Here is a 19,795-nt window from a genome sequence, read left to right on the forward strand (position 1 = left end):
TAATTTACAGAAAAATATGGCATATTTTATAGATGGTTTGAATTGCGATTAGTTGCGATTAATTACGATTAATTAATTTTTAAGCTGTAATTAACTCGATTAAAAATTTTAATCGTTTGACAGCCCTAAATATAATATAATATAATGTAATATAATATAATATAATATAATATAATATAATATAATATAATATAATATAATATAATATAATATAATATAATATAATATAATATAATAATAACACTATTAATTAAAAAAGATAATAACCAAATAACCCTCTCTGTGTTCTTCACAGAAAAAAGCCAGGGAATAAATAACACTATTGAGAAAAAAAAAAAAAAACTCTGTGGTATGGTTCAGGGGGCCGGACCAAATGTGGAGGCCGGCCCCACTGTGTTACAATATCACGAATAAATTCATATTATTTTAAAAATTACGTTTTTTTTGTTTTTTTTTTTCGTATTGCATGCTATATAGAACATTGTAAGATTAGTCACCAATTTGTTTGGGCATACGTCACTATTTGTAAGATTGCCAAAGGCCTCGGGTTGACAGGTATGATTTTGTCCTCACATGACTGTACATATGAATGAAAAAAATGTTTTCCATGGCACTGGTCCTTGCTATTGTACTCCTCTTTATTATTTATCAAAAGAATAGTACATCTTGTCCTTCCATTATAAATTTGAATGTATTTGGACGCAAGCTTTTTCAAATTTCTTCAATAGTTTATGCCCTCGTGACCAGCATGTGCAAGGGGGCCTTGCCCACCCCCTCCAGTGAGTGTGAGCAGCAGGTGTGAAAGGAGCCCCTGTCCTTATCACATAACCTTTTCACAAGTCGCTCTACAACAACAACAGACCCTCCCTGATATTATTGGGTCAACAATGTCGCAGGAAGTCTTGAGGATTAGTGCCAAGTGGGGAACACGACCATGTCAGCCATACGCTCGGTGTGACTGGTCCACCCCTTTTTGTCTTGTGGCAGTGTTGGGGTTAACTCCTCCTGCTCTCTCCATGGCCCGAGGTCAGGGGGGAAACAAGCAGCCAGTCAGGCATTCTTTCTCTATGACTGTGAGTGTGTGTGCTGTAGCTGTGGCCCACTCTGTGCTCTTTGACTCCGCTGGCCTTATAAGGCATCCGGCGTCATGGCAACGGCGGGGCTTGAATAGCAGTGTCAAATCCCTGAGCACACAGACACACGCTTTACTTAGGGGGAGACCGAACCGAGCCGAGAGAGGCAGAGAGGGACCGGCTGAGGCTGAGAGGAGGCTGGCTTGCTCTTGACGAAACAGTCCGCCTTCCAGTAGAGCTCCGTGACCTGCTTTTTCCTGCTTCATTGACTCATTTATTCCTATTGGAGGAGGAGGACCGGGGGGAAAGGACGACAGAGTGCAACAGTACACCCTGACTCCCTGGCAGGGAATGTGGAAAGGTTCTGGCCTCTGCTTGTAACTGCCTGGATGGACAGTGACTTAACAAGACAGGAAAGAAATAAGCGTCTCAGGGGAGGTCGCTTTGTTTTGGTCTTTTTCTTTATTTGTCTTGTGACATTTGAGCCTTTCCAGCAGAGTTGGAGGCGCTCTAAGAAAACAGAAGTCAACTACAGACAAGAGGACTAATGAATTTAGTTGCCGCAGAAACCACAGAGGCATTTTTCCAGGAGAAAGAGGGGGTGTGTTGTCTTTCTCAGACCGCTCTCCTTTTAATATAATGCCTGCAGCCAGTGTCAGCATTCTACAATTGTTTCCCTTCACTTTTAGGTCACAGATCACTTGTTTTCTACAAAGTTTAGGCTTAAGGGTGATTCCCTTGCGTAGGACTCCTTCACCAAAGCGCCTGAGTGGATGAACATTTTCGGGTCTCTTCGCCCCCACTCGTCGTCAGTGTCACCTCTGCCTCGACAAGTCAAGAGTGAGTCTGGACTCGAGCTGGCCCAGATCGGCAGATAACACCTCGGCGCTGCTCGGGAACCGGTTGGACGAGTTTAGAAGTTGGAGCAGAGGGCAGGGTAGTTTAACCCTGCCTGAAGGCAAACTCGCTTATTTTCCTCCCACTTGTCCTTTTGGGAGAAAGCACTCTCGCACAGAGAGGCAGAGTGACTGTTTGTTTCTTTGCCACTATGCTGAGGGTTAGCTGAGTTTGCTCTTCTTCTTCTCAGAAGGGCAGAGTCTGAATGAAAGTAAGAGGGAGGGAGAGACCAGAGTGGGAGACAAAGTGTAATTTATTGTTTCCTGGGTTAGAGCAGGCTGCACCCTTTTTTTCTTCTCCTGCCTGAACTCTGAACCACTCAGTGCTTGTGCAAAGTTTTCTCAGGAGTCATTGATTGGAGGTCAGGGCAGCCAACACAAGGGTGAAAGCAAGAACAGAGTGAGAAGCCAGATTAAAGGGGACCCCAGTGCACCGGGAAGGACCGCCGGGTCAATCTGAACAGACGACAAGGAGGGAAAGGTCATCGGAGAGACAACTTTTCATCTTTTTAACTCAAACCTCTCAGATCACACTGCATCTTTGAGTGTACTTTTGAGGTCGGGTCAGTGTATGATCCGCGCACTTGGAGAATATGGCCATGGTAAGCGGGGGATGGGGCAACCCCAATGGACTGGAGGAGAAGGTATACCTACGCAGGGAGGAGGAGGGCTCGCCCCACGCCGGAAGCAGCGATGTGGACGTCGCCGATGAGGACAAGGCCTGTGTTCTGGACTGTGTGGTGTGCGGGGATAAGTCTAGCGGAAAGCACTATGGCGTTTTTACTTGCGAGGGCTGCAAGAGCTTCTTCAAAAGGAGCATCCGACGCAACCTCAACTACTCGTGCAGGTAATATTTGATTGAGACTCAAGACGGGATGAAAATCTGCAGCAGAAATGAAATGGAATATTTCTCTATTTTTCCATACTTCTTTCAAGTTGAAAGTTTTGCTTCCCTTTGCAACTATATGGGCTTCTCATTTGCTTACGGCTGAATGATACGCTGCACAAATGTCACAAACAGCCTTAGCAAATAGGAAAAACATGATCACCCAGAAGGTCAGGCGTGCTGCTGGACTGCCTCGCAAGGTCACCGTTGCCATTATGTTTGCAGCGCAGGACCACAACTGTTGCTAAGTCATTTCATTGCACTTGGCCCGCTTGCAGAGCTTTCAGCCACATAATGTGGTTATTCCTTTTTGCCTAATAATACACTAACCCTGAAAGGAATGCGTCTTTTTAATCGCCGTGTCACATTCAGGGCTGAAAGGAATGTTGCCGGAGCTCGTCTCGCTGTAAAAGGCGACACAAGGGCGTGTAGGGCTGATGATTTACAAAGGTCACAGCCTTGAAGAGCTATTCAGCCACGCCAGCTCACACGTTTCACTCATCATAGAGGTCCGTGAGAGCGCAGGGCGAGGAGGGGGGCCGGGGCGGGGTGGGGGAACATGTGAATACAAAGTGATTATTGGAAAAGCAATCTGTGTCGGAAGGTTTTCATGACCTTACATTCATGTTTGTCATTGCAGATCAAACCAGGAATGCCAAATTGACCAACACCATCGTAACCAGTGTCAGTACTGTCGACTCAAGAAATGTTTCCGTGTTGGCATGCGCAAAGAAGGTTAGCCAAACACTATTGCCATTTGGTCGACACGTCAAGTTAGCGAGTCAGCCTTTTAGCAGCTATAATCAAAAAGCTATAGGAAGCTATTATAAATGTTAAATTCCTGTTTTTAGGAAAAACTGGTTCTAAAAACATGTTTGTCACAATCATCAGCCAATGGAACAGGATAGTTTGACTTAGAAAGTCTTTTCAAAACATTGCAACCAACACCTTTATATAGCGTAATTTTCAGATTATAAGCCGCTACTTTTCTCTTGAATACTGCGGTTTATAGTCCGGTGCAGCTTATTTGTTGATTTATTTGGGTTAATAGGTAACACTTGATTTGACAGCGGCGTCATAAGACTGTCATAAGACCGTCATAATTAGGACACTGTCATGGGCATTACTGAAAGCTTATGACAGATGCCTTTCAGTGTCGTCCGGCAAATTATGTCACTAACTCCCTTTATGTCCAGCTCAGATCTTTCACATACATTAAAAAATGAGATAATTTGCCGGATGACACTAAAAGACATCTGTTATTAGAATTCATTAATGCTCATAATCATAATTATGATTGTCTTATGATAGTCTTATGGCACCACAGTCGAAAAAAGTGTTACCAAATACCATAATTAGCAATAAATGAAACAACTAGAACAGTAACTGAAGAAATATTTAGCACAGAACATGAATTTTGATAGTTATTTACATCCGTAGTGCTGCAATGCATGCTAGGAGGCATGTTGGATGACAACAATGTTGACAGCAGGTGGCAGCAGAGGTTGACTGTCTCCCCCAATGGAGCAGTGCTGGCCAATTGAAGCAATGACAGTTTGCAGCCAATTGGTTCAAAGCTTCATGGTGGTTCATTTGGTCTTATGACAGTCTTATGTGTTCACGGTTAATATCCTTCTGGGTAAGTACCCATAATACAGTGAAGACAGCTGCGGGTTACAGTCCAGTGCGACTTATCTATGAACAAATGCCGTTTTCGTGCCAAATTTGGTGGGTGGCGGCTTATAGTCAGGTGCGCCTTATAGTCCGAAAATTACGGTAGTAGCATTAAGGTGTTCTTTAGTAGGGGTGTGACAAAATATCTAAATGGTCATATATCGTGATACTTTGTATCCCAAAAGGTTAGCGATATGCTCCTGCCAAGAATCGAGATATCGCTTTAAAACGGTGTCATTGTCTAAAAAAAATAAATAAACCAACAAGTTGCTACCAAAATCTTCCACAATAACAGTGTCTCAGTTAACTCTAAGGCTGCCTTGACGGTGCTCGACACCCAATCCATTTAGACTGGGAACGTTCGTTCATTCGAAACCGGCGCATTCGCAGTCATTCTGTCCGATTTTTGGAGCATTTACAGGTCACTTGCTGTTCATTTACAGGTCATTTCCTGTTGAATTTGAGTCTCGGCCTATTGCGTTGGGTGATTCCCAGGTCACTTCCTTGACTGTAACTCAAAATCAACATGAAGTGACCCATAAAATACCCCAAAATCTACAGGAAGTAGCTGAAAATCAGCATGTGGATGACCTTAAATGGCCCAAAATTACCTCATTGCCTAGTATTGACTGCCACTTACAGCCATAGACGTTCAATCCGCTTGAAGTGGGAGGGATGTCAGCGAATGCTCATTCGCTGCCACCCTCCCAGTTCAAATGGATTGGACGTCTACTAGTGATAAACTCGTTCCAATTCACAGCAGAAGCCTGTGTTTTCTGTTTATTAGTTTTTTGTAGAATATCCTAGAATGATTTCGTGACCAATGTATCGATAATCGTTGGATCGCCGTATCGTCAGATAATCGTTATCGTGAGCTTTGTATCGCAAATCGTATCGTATCGTGAGGTACCAAGAGGTTCCCACTCCTATTCCTTAATTTAAAGATGAACCCATTCACAAACTTACGGTAGTAGAATTAAAGTTTTCTTTAATTTAAAGATAAACCCATTCACAAACATTAAGAAAATCCCAACAAAAAAGGTTTAGTAAAACACCGTATGACGATTTTAGCTAGCCAGGCAGCCAACTAGCTAGCTATACTCTATAGTACACTCGCGGTCGTCATATTGAGACTTTTCACCATTCAGTTAGATGAGAAAGAGTCTCAATACTTTAGACCAAGATATATCTAGATTGCTAGATAGATAAATAAATAGCATTAGCAAGGGTTGACATTTGCAAGTAACCCAAGCTCAATATTTATACTGTCAACTTAAGACATGTTTTCAGTACAGGGCTCAACCACAGCAGCTGCTTATCTTCTGTGATAAGCGGGCAACGAGCACATCTGCATAACCAGGGGAAAAGTGTCAGCTCACACATATAATTTCAACTAAACAATGAGAAATAAAATCCAATTCAAACATTTCTTCCCTGAAGTATTTACTGTAATTTTAGGGACTATAAGGCGTATCTGACTATAAGCCGCCACCCACCAAATTTGACACGACAACAGCATTTGTTCATAGATAAGCCGCACCGGACTATAAGCCGCAGCTGTCCTCATTGTATTATAGGATATTTGCACCAAAAGACATTAACCGTTAACACTTTATTTGAAAGCAGCGTCATAAGACTGTCATAATACCGTCATTATTATGACATGACACTGTCATGAGCATTAAGGAATGCTCATGACAGATGTCATCTGGCAAATTATCTCACTTTTGATTTAATGTAAAAGAACTGAGCTGAATGGAGTTAGTGAGAAAATTTGCCAAATGACACTTAATGACATCTGTACTTAATGACATCTTAATGCCAATGTCATGTCACAATTATGACGGTGTTATGACAGACTTATGACATCGCAATCAAATAAAGTGTTACCGGTTAATGTCTTTTGGTGCAAATATCCTATAATACAATGAGGTAAGCTGCGGCTTGTAGTCCAGTGCGGCTTATCTATGAACAAATGCTGTTGTCGTGTGTCAAATTTGGTGGGTGGCGGCTTATAGTCAGGTACGCCTTATAGTCCCTAAAATTACAGTAAATACTTCAGGGAAGAAATGTTTGATTTGGTGTTTTTTTCTCATTGTTTAGTTGAAAATTTGTGTGTGAGCTGATACTTTTCCCCTGGTTATGCAGGTTATTACCTATTAAGCCGCATTAGACTATAAACCCCAGAATTCAAAGTGAGGGGGGAAAAGTAGCGAGTTATAGTCAGAAAATTACGGTAATAGTCCTGTTGGAAATGCTTTCAACTGATAACCGTAATTTTCGGAATATAAGGCGCACCTGACTATAAGCTACCACCCACCAAATTTGTCTAAAAAAACGGCATTTGTTAATAGATAGGCCGCACTGGACAATAAGCCGCAGCTGTCCTGACTGTATTATGGGATATTTACACCAAAAGATATTAACCGGTATTATATTTTTTGGGACAGCAGCATCACAAGACTGTCATAAGACCAAATGAACCACCATGAATCTTTAAACCAATTGGCTGCAAAGCTTCATTGCTTCAAGAAGCTTCATTTGGCCATCACTGCACCCTTGAGGGACAGTCAACCTCTGCTGTCAACACAGTTGTTGTCCAACATGTCTCCTAGCATACAATGGAGCGCTACAGATGTAAATATCGAAATTCATGTTCTGTGTTAATTATATCTTCAGTTACTGTTCTAGTTGTCTCATTAATTGCTAGTTATGGTATTTGGTAACACTTTATTTGATAGTGGCACCATAAGACTGTCATAATGACATGACACTGCAATGAGCATTATTAAGGCTTATGACAGATGTAATTTTGTGTCATCCGGCAAACTATCTTACTTTTGAATGGATTTTAAAAGATCCGAGCTGGACCTAAATGGAGTTAGTGACATAATTTGCCAGATGACACTTAATGACATTCGTCATATGCATTCGTTAATGCCCATGATAGTGTCATGTCATAATTATGACGGTCTTATGGGAGTCTTAACCCAAGCATTAACCCAATAAATCAACAATAAGCCGCACTGGACTATAAACCGGAGGATTCAAAATGAGGGAAAAAGCGCTAATAGTCCGAAAATTACGGTAATCATTTCTTCTCTAGCCTTTTGCATTTTGTTTTTTGGAACATTCATGTTCAAGTCTGCTGAAATGTTACTGTAGTGTGATGACCTATGGTCTACACACCTAATGCACACAGAGGAGTGACATGTAGCAGAGGTTATATTGGGCCGAGTCAGTAATGACTTACTCTGGCAGTGACGCACATTGTTGCTGTTTCCACATTACCTGGAAGTGTGGAGCTCAACTTCTACCCAGTGAAAGAAGCATTAACTTATGAGGGGATTAACCTATATTCTACAGCAGGAGGAAATTAAATGTGCTATATGTAGAAATTATTTCCAGCATAGCAACATTTCTGGTCCTTGTTCTTTAAGTAAACATGGAAAGGCCATGAATGACTAGAAGGTCAGTCATAGTAGTGTGGAGACATAGACCTGACTGTGGACAAATAATAATAATAATAATAATTGCAGTAATTGCAGTTTTTGATCTGGATTGGGGACTGTTACATAGAATAGAATGAATAAATAAATAAATACCCTTGTTGCCCTTTATCTAGATTTACAGCAAAGTTGGTCCACATAAACGTATGCAGCCCATACAAAGTTACTGTCATGTATCTTGCAAGTTTACATGCAAGAAGAGTCTGTTCTTTTATTTTTCTAAATTACAAAATTGTCCCTGTTTTTAGCTGTTAGGGATGTCCCGATCCGATCACGTAATTGGAAATCGGGCCGATTGCGCCATTTTTCAGAGGATTGAAATTGGGTGAAAAGGATGTTTTTTTTTTTAAATTGAAAATACATATTTATGTTTTTCTGCTTCATGCTCATACAGCACCACAACTTTTCACCCTCCCTCCTGTAAAGCGGTGCAGTCAAACTGTCCAGCTTGTTTGGTACCTAAAGTTAATTATGATTGACAGGTTTGTAGCTTTGATCTTGCCAGAAAAGCTCAGTAGCTCTACAATCAAAGGCACACATGTGTCAATCATCGTTAAACTTGCATAAGTGTGCAGTTGCAACTCACTGTATAAGTGAGAGGCTGCTCTCAGCAGCGTCAATGAAGCATTTATTAAAGACAAGCATTTTTCTACATTATTCTTGTTCAAAAATAATTGACATTATAAAGGCGGCATGGTGGGACATTAACATGTTTGGAACTTTTTTTTTTTTTTTTTTTTCAAAAAAAAACTTTTCTTGTATTTCCTGTATTGGATTCGGGCTCGGTTTCGGCAGATTCTCAAAATCAAGCGACTCAGATTCGAGTTAAAAAAATATGCGAGTGGGACATCCTTAGTAGATGTTACGACAATCAAAATGGTTCTAAGATAGCCCCTAATCGACAACACGTCAAATAAATTTAGTTGTAGCTGTAACTTTTCCTAGTAGAGAGCTCAAGTACTATCAACATGCCTTGTATATTTACATGCACGTCTGCAACCACTGACAGTCTCTATTCGTCCCTGTGTCCTTGCAGCTGTCCAACGGGGTCGCATCCCACCTTCCCACTCAGGTATCAGTCCCAACTCCCAACGGGCCGGCGGAGTGGGAAACGTCTTGTCCGGTCACATGGGGGCAGAATACTTCAACGGGCAGCCGGTGTCAGAACTTATATCTCAACTTCTTCGGGCCGAGCCGTACCCCAACAGTCGCTACGGAACCCCATACGGACAGGCACAGATGGGGGCTTCTGCAAGCGGAACCTCTGTCATGGGCATCGACAGCATCTGCGAGCTAGCCGCTCGGCTCCTCTTCAGCACCATCGAGTGGGCCAGAAACATCCCCTACTTCCCAGAGCTGCCTGTTTCGGAACAGGTCAGTCATTGATTATGGGTTAAATGTACATATTGTCCATATCGTACAGCACTAACACGCACACACATAGTTATTGGCACCCCTGAAAAATCCAACCTTCAATACAAGTGCATTCATTCAGTGGGGAAAAAATCCCACATAAAGAAAAAATTATTTGACATCAAATAATGTGTGTCACAATTATTAGCACCCCTGGTGTTAATACTTTGTACAACCCCCTTTTGCCAACAAAACAAGGTCTGGCGACTGAGATGGCCATGGGAGGACCTTGATTTTGTGTCTGGTCAACCATTTCTGTGTAGATTTGGCCATATGTTTAGGGTCATTGTCTTGCTGAAAGACCCAGTGACAACCCATCTTCAGCTTTCGGGCAGAGGGCAACAGATTTTGATTTAAAATGTCCTGGTATTTCAAAGCATTCATGATGCCATGCAACCTAACAAGGTTCCCAGGGCCTTTGGAAGCGAAACAGCCCCACAGCATTACTGACCCACCCCCATACTTCACAGTGGGTATGAGATGCTTTTCAGCATGCGCATCTTTCGTGGCACGCCAGACCCACTTAGAGTGTTTGTTGCCAAAAAGCTCAATCTTGGTCTCATCTGACCAAAGCACACGGTCCCAGTTGAAGCCTGGGACCGTGTGTATTTTTTGTGTGATAATTTAAAGATAATTTTTTCTTTATGTGGGATTTTTTAATATATATATATTTATATATATATATATATATTCATACACACACACCACGCAGTACTTTTTTTACTTCAGTAGATTTGTGAAGAAGAAACACTATTCTTACTCCGCTACTTTGGGCTACACTGGTCGTTACATTTTTCCTTTTTTTACATAGTGACTTTAATTTTTGCCAGAGATGGCGACAGTGGTCTCAGTTTAACCAATGAGATGTCGCAACAATAAACACAAGACTCTATTATTACAATCAGTGGTAACAATGTTTTTTTTCTCCACTAGCGGGAAGCCATGCTCTTTGGATGGGTGATTTTTCATATTTTTGTTCTGGTCTGAATTTGATTATTTTTGTGTCGTCTTTTTGGCCCAATATATGTATTGTATGTAATATGTAATAAGTTATACAGTGATCCCTCGCTACTTCGCGCTTCAAACTTCGCACCCTCAGTCCATTGCAATTATTTTTTTTCAATTAAAAAAAATTAATAGATAAATGCAGTATTTTATAGAGCTGTCCCAATCAGTCACGTAGTCTCTCACTCTCGCTCCTGCCGCTTTTGTTGGTCAGGCAGTGCATTGGAGTTGCTTATTAAAGTTATCGATGATTGACAGATGTTAAGGTTTGATATTGTCAGAGACCCTTAGAAGCCGAAACTTCAAAGCGCTGCATGCGTCAACCATCGTTTAACTTGTTAAACAGTTGCTGTGGCAACTCACTGTGTGTAAGTGAGCAGCTTGAGCGGATTTGAGTGGACTCACTCAATAAAGCATTTAATAAAGACAAGCATTTTTTTTTTACTTTTTTCTCTTTTAAAAATAATTTGGTGGAACAGTAACATGTTTATAATTTATGTAACTTTATAACTAACTATAACATAATTATTACATTAGAAGTGCTTAAAACATATTTATTACAGACATACATAAGTTTTTTTTCAATATACTTTGGGGGGGAAAGTGAAAAAATGTGTCTTATATGCATCTTTCCAATGCTAAATCTGAATAAAAACATTGAACAAAAAAAAAATTGGGAGTGGGGGGGTTGGGATGCTACGTTGCTGATTTTCACATATCACGGCTGGTCCTGGTCCACTTTAACCATGAAAAATGAGGGATCACTGTAGTACGTTTTAATAATAACAGTTCATATAGATGAAGTGCTGACAAAAAAATATACCATTATTTTTTTTTAAAAAATCAGACGTAAGCAGTTATTCACAATTTCGCTCATTGAGTACTCTTTTACATTTTTGGATGACTACTTTTACTTTTACATGATAAACGTTATTTAGAAGTAATGCTACTTTTACTTCAATAAAGGTTTTGGCTACCCTACCCACCTCTGTGTATGATAATGTTAATACCATTATCATGATAAATGAAGAGTCAAGTAGTTTTAGGTGATGCTTCATCTCAAAACTTAGAGAAGCAGTGTTAAAGAAGACACGCTGAGCTGTTTGTAGCTCCCCGCCAAAACGGCGTTTCGCACGATGCGAGACGTCACATCCCGGGAAATTACAAACGATTGTTGGTATACTTCTTTATAATGAACTGCTTTATTATTTTCATACTATTAATCCTTACATTTAAAAAACAGACACCTTTACTTTCTACAGTATACACTACCTTTTCATTTAGCAAAGTTATCAAAACTGGGATTAATTGACAGTAAAGACTTTTCTCTTTTACCTTTGCACTTCAGGTGGCACTGCTGAGGTTGAGCTGGAGCGAACTTTTCATTCTCAATGCAGCCCAGTCTGCTTTGCCACTGCACATGGCCCCCCTGCTAGCAGCGGCCGGCTTCCACTCGTCCCCCATGTCTGCCGAGAGGGTGGTGTCCTTCATGGACCAGGTCAGGGTGTTCCAGGACCAAGTAGACAAACTCAATAGATTGCAAGTGGACACTGCTGAGTACAGCTGCCTGAAAGCCATCGCTCTATTTTCACCTGGTATGTCTGTATGTTATCAGATTGAATGATAACACTGCACTTTACCGCATTACCTTCAGATTAGTAACAGAGGACCATGCAAACCTTTTGTTGATGTACAATGGGAAAAGTACAGGAAGACAAATTTGAAAGTCAAAGTGTGTCACCCTCTATTATCGTAAATTCCAGTATCGTAAAACATGTTCTACATTATTTTTTTTCTGGTGACAACTATTTGTGCCGACCTTTCTGTGTGTAGTTTACATGTTCAACTCTTAGTTTCTTGGTTGGATTTTCTCCTAGTGCTCTAGTTATCTCCCACATTCATTCAGTTAAATCAATTAAAGACTAAATTGTCTATAGTAGTCTGGGTCAGGGAAAGGCAACCAGCGGATCAAGAGTCGCATGTGGCAATTTAATATCTGCATTGTACGAGAGTGGCTGGCACATGGCCAGACACACAACATTATTTGACTCTATTATGAACAATGCATATGAAAAGGCAGTACTTGAATGACAATGTTATGTTTTTGTTACATGTGTGTTTTTGTCAGATGCATGCGGTTTGACTGATCCGGCCCACGTGGAGTCCCTGCAGGAGAAGGCCCAGGTGGCCCTGACTGAATACGAGAGGTTGCAGTACCCCAACCAACCTCAGCGCTTTGGCCGCTTGCTCCTGCGCCTGCCGGCTCTCCGCGCCGTGCCAGCAAACCTCATCTCGCAGCTCTTCTTCATGCGCCTGGTGGGCAAGACGCCCATCGAAACGCTGATCCGAGACATGCAACTGTCGGGGAGCTCCATCAGCTGGCCTTATGCCCCGGGACAGTAGGGTGGGAGGCACTGAGATCTCAAGGAAGGTTACAGAGAACATCTACACGCTGAATGTTAGTTCAATTTAACAGCAGCACTTGAGTGTTGAGCCTCTGATCTCAATCTGATGTCTCTTGGTCTCAATCTGGACTACCAAAAAAAAAAAAACCCTTATGAAACAAAAGGCTTCTTAAACGGCACATACTACCTCCTCCCATAACTCCCTTAATGTGACAGTTACAGCCAAGCCTGTGCGTGAGTGTGTTCTCTGCTTTGAATCCAAGTAACCCATTGCAACACCACATCTCATCACACAAACACGTGATGTTGAGCAGCAGTATCAAATATTTTACCAAATGTATTGTATATCTCCAGTTATGTTGTCATATAGTTTTTATGTGGGAAGCTGCTTGACCTTTCATTCAACATTCTTCTTGAAGTTCATGCACAAGTACATGTTTTCACCTCGCTAGTCAGAACTGTGTTTTGCACATAAGGTTATTGGCGAGCAGAGGTGGGTAGAGTAGCCAAAAAAATTACTCAAATAAGAGTAGCGTTACTTCAAAATAATATTACTCAAGTAAAAGTAGTCGTCCAAAAAATGTATTCAAGTACAAGTAAAAAAGTATTTGGTGAAAATAATACTCAAGTAATGAGTAACATTGTAAGTAACTGCTTATATTTTTGTTGAATTTTTCTTTTAACAATGGTACTTTTTTTCCAGATTACAAAGTTATCTATATGGACTATTGTTATAGTGATACTGCACAATAACCCATTACATAACCACATTAAGCCAAAGAAATACACACACAAGAAAAAACATTGAATTCCGACAAGAGAAAAAAAAAAAAAAACATAAATGAAGCATTATTCGTCCAAAGAGCATGGCTGCCCATTGGTGGAGAAAATAGTTCCGAGTTTGAATAGTGAGGAGTTCCTTCATAATTACTATTTCAAAATTTAAAGGATCATATCTCTGGTTTCCCGCCGTCAATCGGTGCCAAATAAAAACTGGGAGAAGGTAAAATCTGAGTTTTCGAGTCATGTTGAGGGCAGCGCTCTATATCAAATACTTCATTTTTTATGGTGCTTTAAAGACACCACATGATTGAACAGGCTGGCTTGCATCTGATTGGTTTTATGGAGTCATGTGATTTTTGTTGCGACGTCTCATTGGTAAAATTGGTAGAGCTAACCCGGTAATATTGGCATCACTGGCAAAAAAAAAAAAAAAAATTATAATACATCTAATATTTAGAAAAAATAGGATAAATGTGAAGACTCTTGTGTAGCCCAAAGTAGCGGAGTAAGAGCAGCGTTTTTTTATTTTATTTTTTTATTTTTAAAGTTTTTAAAGTCTTAGAAGAACATTTTTCTCAAAACTTACTCAAGTAAATGTAACAGAGTAAATGTAATGGAGTACATGTAACGCGTTACTACCCACCTCTGCTGGCGAGGCAGAATTGTGCACTAGTTGACAACTGTCATCAATTTACTTTCAACTGTGAGGGCTGGCAGTTCAAACAGATTTGACCTCTGTTGCTGTCATTGGCAGCGAGAGAGTTGTTCTGACTTGGATTAAGTAAATGCTCAAACGGCTGTCCACTGTGTGTCATATTATAATCGGTACTTTATTTCTAATTCATTGTCTGACAGTGACAGACATCTATTGCTGTCAATGGCAGGCACTGAGTTAAGGCTCTGTCGCCCCCTGAAGAAATAGCATACTCAATGAATGAATGATCAGGATTTGGTGCCCCCAAGTGGCCGAAATATTTTTGCACAGACACAAATAGTGGCTTTAATATACAGTAGTGTGATGTTATAAGTTTGAGGCTGCATGCAATTTATCAAAAAGAAACCACATCATGACTGCCACCTTGTAGTTGGACATCATTACCTCATCATGTTTTATCCTCTTAAAGACAAAGATTGTACAGTGAATAATGAATGAATACACGAACAGTAAATCTAAAGGGATCAAGTTCCATCATCACGAGAATGTATTCTCCCAAAGACAGATATGCAGTGATTTTTGGACATGATTTGGAAATGTAATTTATGGGGTGCCCACATTTGTATAGTGCCCTCATGTAAAGGTACGACTCTGGTTACGTGTCATTTGTAAAACAAATAATACACTTGGCCTTACAGACAGTTAAGAATTATAGCTAAGTTACTGCAAAACACTCATCGGTACTACTAAAATGCTCGACTGGTAAGCAACACAATCAACCACTCAATGTGATGCATGTTTGCCAAACTAAAACACTTTTTAAGGAGAATGTTTTTCTATCTTTTGTATTACCTCTCAACTTTGCAACAACAACAACAACAACAACAAAAACAACCTGTTCAAAAGCTCAAAATGTTCTTCACTTTACTTGTTTGTCACAATTAAAACTAGTGATTTGACTGTGCGGCTTTATTGGATTCATATATGACTTTAATGCAGATAAATGTTTGACTAGCTTTGTTTGCAATACTTGAAATAAAAGTACTGTATGCACAAACTGTTGTACATTGCATTTAGGAGATGACTGGGTTCATAAACGGATTTTAAGGGGGTGCAGGCCCCCCTGGTGGCCGAAAAATGTCATTGCATGTAATTGGCTTTCATATATATATATTAGGGCTGTCAAACGATTAAATTTTTTAATCGAGTTAATTACAGCTTAAAAATTAATTAATTGCAATTAATCGCAATTCAAACCATCTATAAAATATGCCATATTTTTCTGTAAATTATTGTTGGAATGGAAAGATAAGACAAGATGGATATATACGTTCAACATACGGTACATAAGGACTGTATTTGTTTATTATAACAATAAATCAACAAGATGGCATTAACATTATTAACATTCTGTTAAAGTGATCCATGGATTGAAAGACTTGTAGTTCTTAAAAGATGAATATTAGTACAAGTTATAGAAATGTTATATTAAAACACCTCTTAATGTTTTCATTTTAATAAAATTTGTAAAATTTTCAAACAATAAACTAGTAGCCCTATTCTGTCCTCAATGTGTGTGAGTACACAAATTGACAGATAGCGAACATAAGTTCCAAAAAGAAATCAGACGGTGTGGCAAAGTTGCATGGGCTTTACTGAAGTCATCTCTTTTTGACAGGAGCACGTTTCTTGTATTTTTGTAAAACTGAAAATAACAAGGCAATGTGTCAATAACTTGCATAAATCACAAAATAACATAAAATGTACACACACGTGTCCATTTGAACAGTAGCACTAGCCAATTAGCTCACAAGCATCTAACAATGTAACTGCATTTCACCATATATTAGGCCTGAACAATATTGGAAAAAACTATTGTTGTGATTTTTTTGAGGTTTGCAATATATTGCGATATTATATTGCGATATTAAAAAAAAAAAAAAAATCTATGTTTTTTAAATAAATTTTCACTAAATGACTTGAATAGCTGTTTGGAAATACTTTACATAACACACCGTGACCACAGTGTATTCATATAATACCGTTTCGTTTGTGAATGATGAAGATTGCTGTATGAAGGGATCCAGGAAGCCATGTCTGCACAAAATAGATCATTTACTGAACACAATATTTTACACTTCAACAGCAGCAAATACATTAAATGATAAATAAAAGAGCAGGTGCATTAGTCCCCTAAGTTTTTGACAAAATATAACAATAAATAAAAACTTCTGTAAAATAACAACACAGTTGTCAACACATTTGAACAAAAATATTAAATATGACAAATAAAAGAGTTGTTCACAAACTATAACAATAAATAAAAACCTCAGTAAAACAAAGTTGTCAACATATTTGAACAAAAATATTAAATATGACAAAAGAGTTGTTCACAAACTATAACAATAAATCAAAACCTCAGTAATACAACAAAGTTGTCAACATATTTTAACTTAAATATTAAATCTGACTAATAAAAGTGCAAGTGCATTAGTCCCCTGAGTTGTTTACACAAAATATAACAATATAAAACTCCAAAACGGCAACAAAGTTGTAAAAATATTTCAACAAAAATATTAAGTATCAAAACTTTATGTGCAGCTGTACTATATATAGTTATTTGAAAAATACGATTTACAACAAATTTAAATATAAAAGAAACAAACTCAATTGAACTTGTAAATAATTGAACTGAATAACTGCAAATAACTGTGATGAATAACAGAACCATTTTAACTCCCAAATTTCCTGCCTTCCTGATAGCTGTCACATGAATAAAAAATAAGAAAAGACATTCCTGCAGCTGTGTTATGTATTTGTCTGCATATCGTCCAGCTTCCTTGCTCAGCAATTCTCAACTGGGTCTCATAGGTTTTTGGCCAAGACTATTAGTTTATCCACTATAGCAGGCTTGAGACAAGAACGGTGGCACGTAACAATGTTCCCACCTGTGCTAAAAAGCCTCTGATGGGAAGCTCGTAGCAGGAATGCATAGATACCTGCGTTTTAAATGGTCCCACATGTTTGACAGATTACTTCTTGTTGAGGCAACCACGGCAAGGCACTGTCGACAGGGCTGTTTTTTGTCGCCTATAGTCTTGTTCTTGCCAAAATACATCCAAAACTCCTTTTGGATACAGTCTTCCTCGCTCCTCCAACGTGTTGCTTGCTTGCTTTCACTTTGAGAACGGGCCCTCCTCCCTCCGCTCTGTTGTTCGGCCCCTCCTCCCTCCACTCCGCTGTCGCAGGGGGAGGGGGAGGAGCCGATGACTTGCTGGAGGGAAAGAGAAGCTGTGCGCTCTCCTTCCCTCACCTTCCTCAAAACAAACGTTTGTGGATTAAAAAAAATGAAATGAAAAAACTATCGCACGTCCTTGCGATGGGACTATTGCACATGCGCACATCGCGATGGCGATGTTTAAACGATATATCGTTCAGGCCTACCATATATGTGAACAAATTCAAATACACATCATCAATAACTATCTAATGCTCATGAATATAAACAAAGGAGGAATATAACTCACAAGCGATGCATGTATTATACACAAACAGTGTGATGGGGCTATGAGAACTGCCACTGAATACTGGATGCGGATGTTAGCTGGTCTGAATAGCACTGTCTATTAGTGTGAGTTCGCGTCGACATATAATCTCGTCAGAAAAGCGCGCCGAAACCCAAATAATCAGCTGCACTGAATCGCCAGCAGAGGGCGACATTACGCCACATAACATATGCAAGTCACACCCAAGCGCCAGCAGAGGGCGGAAAAACTCCATAAAACACAATTAACAAGTTGGCCTTTCACTGTACTGACATTTAAATCTGTCTGAGCGGGCCTAGTGCGTTAATTGCGTCAAATATTTTAACGTGATTAATTTAAAAAATTAATTAACGCCCGTTAACGCGATAATTTTGATTAGTAGTTGTAGTAAGTTGTGAAGCAATAAAACTGCAACAAAAATGAATGAAACGAACCAAAAAAAAAAAAAAAAATTATATAATGGGTCGAAATAATTTTTCGAGCACCAGTCATTTGCCTTGCATGTAATTAAAAAAAATGTGCATATGTATGTATATTATATATATATATATATATATATATATATATATATATATATATATATATATATATATATATATATATATATATATACATACTGTATATAGGGCTGTCAAACAATTAAATTTTTTAATCGAGTTAATTACAGATTAAAAATTAATTAATCATAATTAATCGCAATTCAAACCATCTATAAAATATGCCATATTTTTCTGTGAATTATTGTTGGAATGGAAAGATAAGACATAAGACGGATATATACATTCAACATACGGTACAGAAGTACTGTATTTGTTTATTATAACAATAAATCAACAAGATGGCATTAACATTATTAACATTCTGTCAAAGCGATCCATGGATAGAAAGACTTGTAGTTCTCAAAAGATAAATTTTAGTACAAGTTATAGAATTTTTTTTTATATTAAAACCCCTCTTAATGTTTTCGTTTTAATAAAATTTGTAACATTTTCGATCAAAAAATAAACTAGTAACTCGCCATTGTTGATGTCAATAATTACACAATGCTCATGCTGCTGAAACCCATAAAATCAGTCGCACCCAAGCGCCAGTAGAGGGCGACAAAACACAGAAAAACACAAGTAACAAGTGGACATTACACTGTGCTGTCATTTTAATCTGCTTGAGCGGGGCATGTGCGTTAAATGCGTTAAATATTTTAACGTGATTAATTTTAAAAAATTAATTACCGCCCGTTAACGCGATAATTTTGACAGACAATATATATACAGTAATGTGCAAAAGTTTTAGTGTCCACTTTTGCACAGTACTGTATATTTTTATCATATAATGTATATACAGGATATACTGTATGTATATATTTTCCCCAAGTGGAAGCTTCCATGATCCTAATAAATTTAATAATTAAAAAAATATATATACAGTACTGTACTTTTTAAGTACTTTTGCAAAAGTATTAGGCAGGTGTCCTGCCTAAAACCTTTGCACAGTAAAATGTTTTAGGCAGGACACCTGCCTATATATATATATATATATATATATATGTGCAAAAGTTTTAGGCAGGTGTTCTGCCTAAAACTTTTGCACAGTAAAAAGTTTTAGGCAGGACACCTGCCTATATATGTGCAAAAGTACAGTACTGTGCAAAAGTTTTAGGCAGGTGTCCTGCCTAAAACTTTTGCACAGTAGAAAGTTTTAGGCAGGACACCTGCCTAAAACTTATGCACAGTACTGTATATATATATATATGTTAGAGAAAAAATATTTTTTAAAATGATTTTCTTTGATTGAAAATATTATTGATGAATGATTTAGACACAAATGTCCTAATCATAATATGGCCCAAACACAAAAAGGATTGCTTCAATCAAAGAAAAGTTTTTCAATGAAAAATTAAGTGTTGACTTCAACCCCCCCCCCCCAAAAAAATAAATAAAAATTATTCATTCAT

General features: G+C 38.8%; 1 protein-coding gene across 1 annotated transcript; it reads left to right on the forward strand.

Moving 5' to 3' along the window:
• The first annotated feature begins 1,174 nt into the window (after positions 1–1,174).
• On the forward strand, positions 1,175–15,771 carry LOC130919430 (nuclear receptor subfamily 2 group F member 6). The gene is made up of 5 exons (XM_057842144.1): positions 1,175–2,816; positions 3,496–3,590; positions 9,075–9,412; positions 11,805–12,051; positions 12,585–15,771. Exons 1-5 carry the CDS (start codon positions 2,563–2,565, stop codon positions 12,857–12,859), a joined length of 1,209 nt encoding a protein of 402 aa, XP_057698127.1. The 5' UTR covers positions 1,175–2,562; the 3' UTR covers positions 12,860–15,771.
• Positions 15,772–19,795: the final 4,024 nt, after the last annotated feature.

Source organism: Corythoichthys intestinalis, chromosome 7 (assembly GCF_030265065.1).
Source record: "Corythoichthys intestinalis isolate RoL2023-P3 chromosome 7, ASM3026506v1, whole genome shotgun sequence".
NCBI lineage: Eukaryota > Metazoa > Chordata > Actinopteri > Syngnathiformes > Syngnathidae > Corythoichthys > Corythoichthys intestinalis.

Bases quoted from the DNA above. Each gene is read 5' to 3' on its own strand.
- LOC130919430 (XM_057842144.1), top strand. From the start codon at position 2,563: ATGGCCATGGTAAGCGGGGGATGGGGCAACCCCAATGGACTGGAGGAG. The intron at 2,817-3,495 runs GTAATATTTGAT...TTGTCATTGCAG, and splicing joins AACCTCAACTACTCGTGCAG to ATCAAACCAGGAATGCCAAA. The intron at 12,052-12,584 runs GTATGTCTGTAT...TGTTTTTGTCAG, and splicing joins CATCGCTCTATTTTCACCTG to ATGCATGCGGTTTGACTGAT.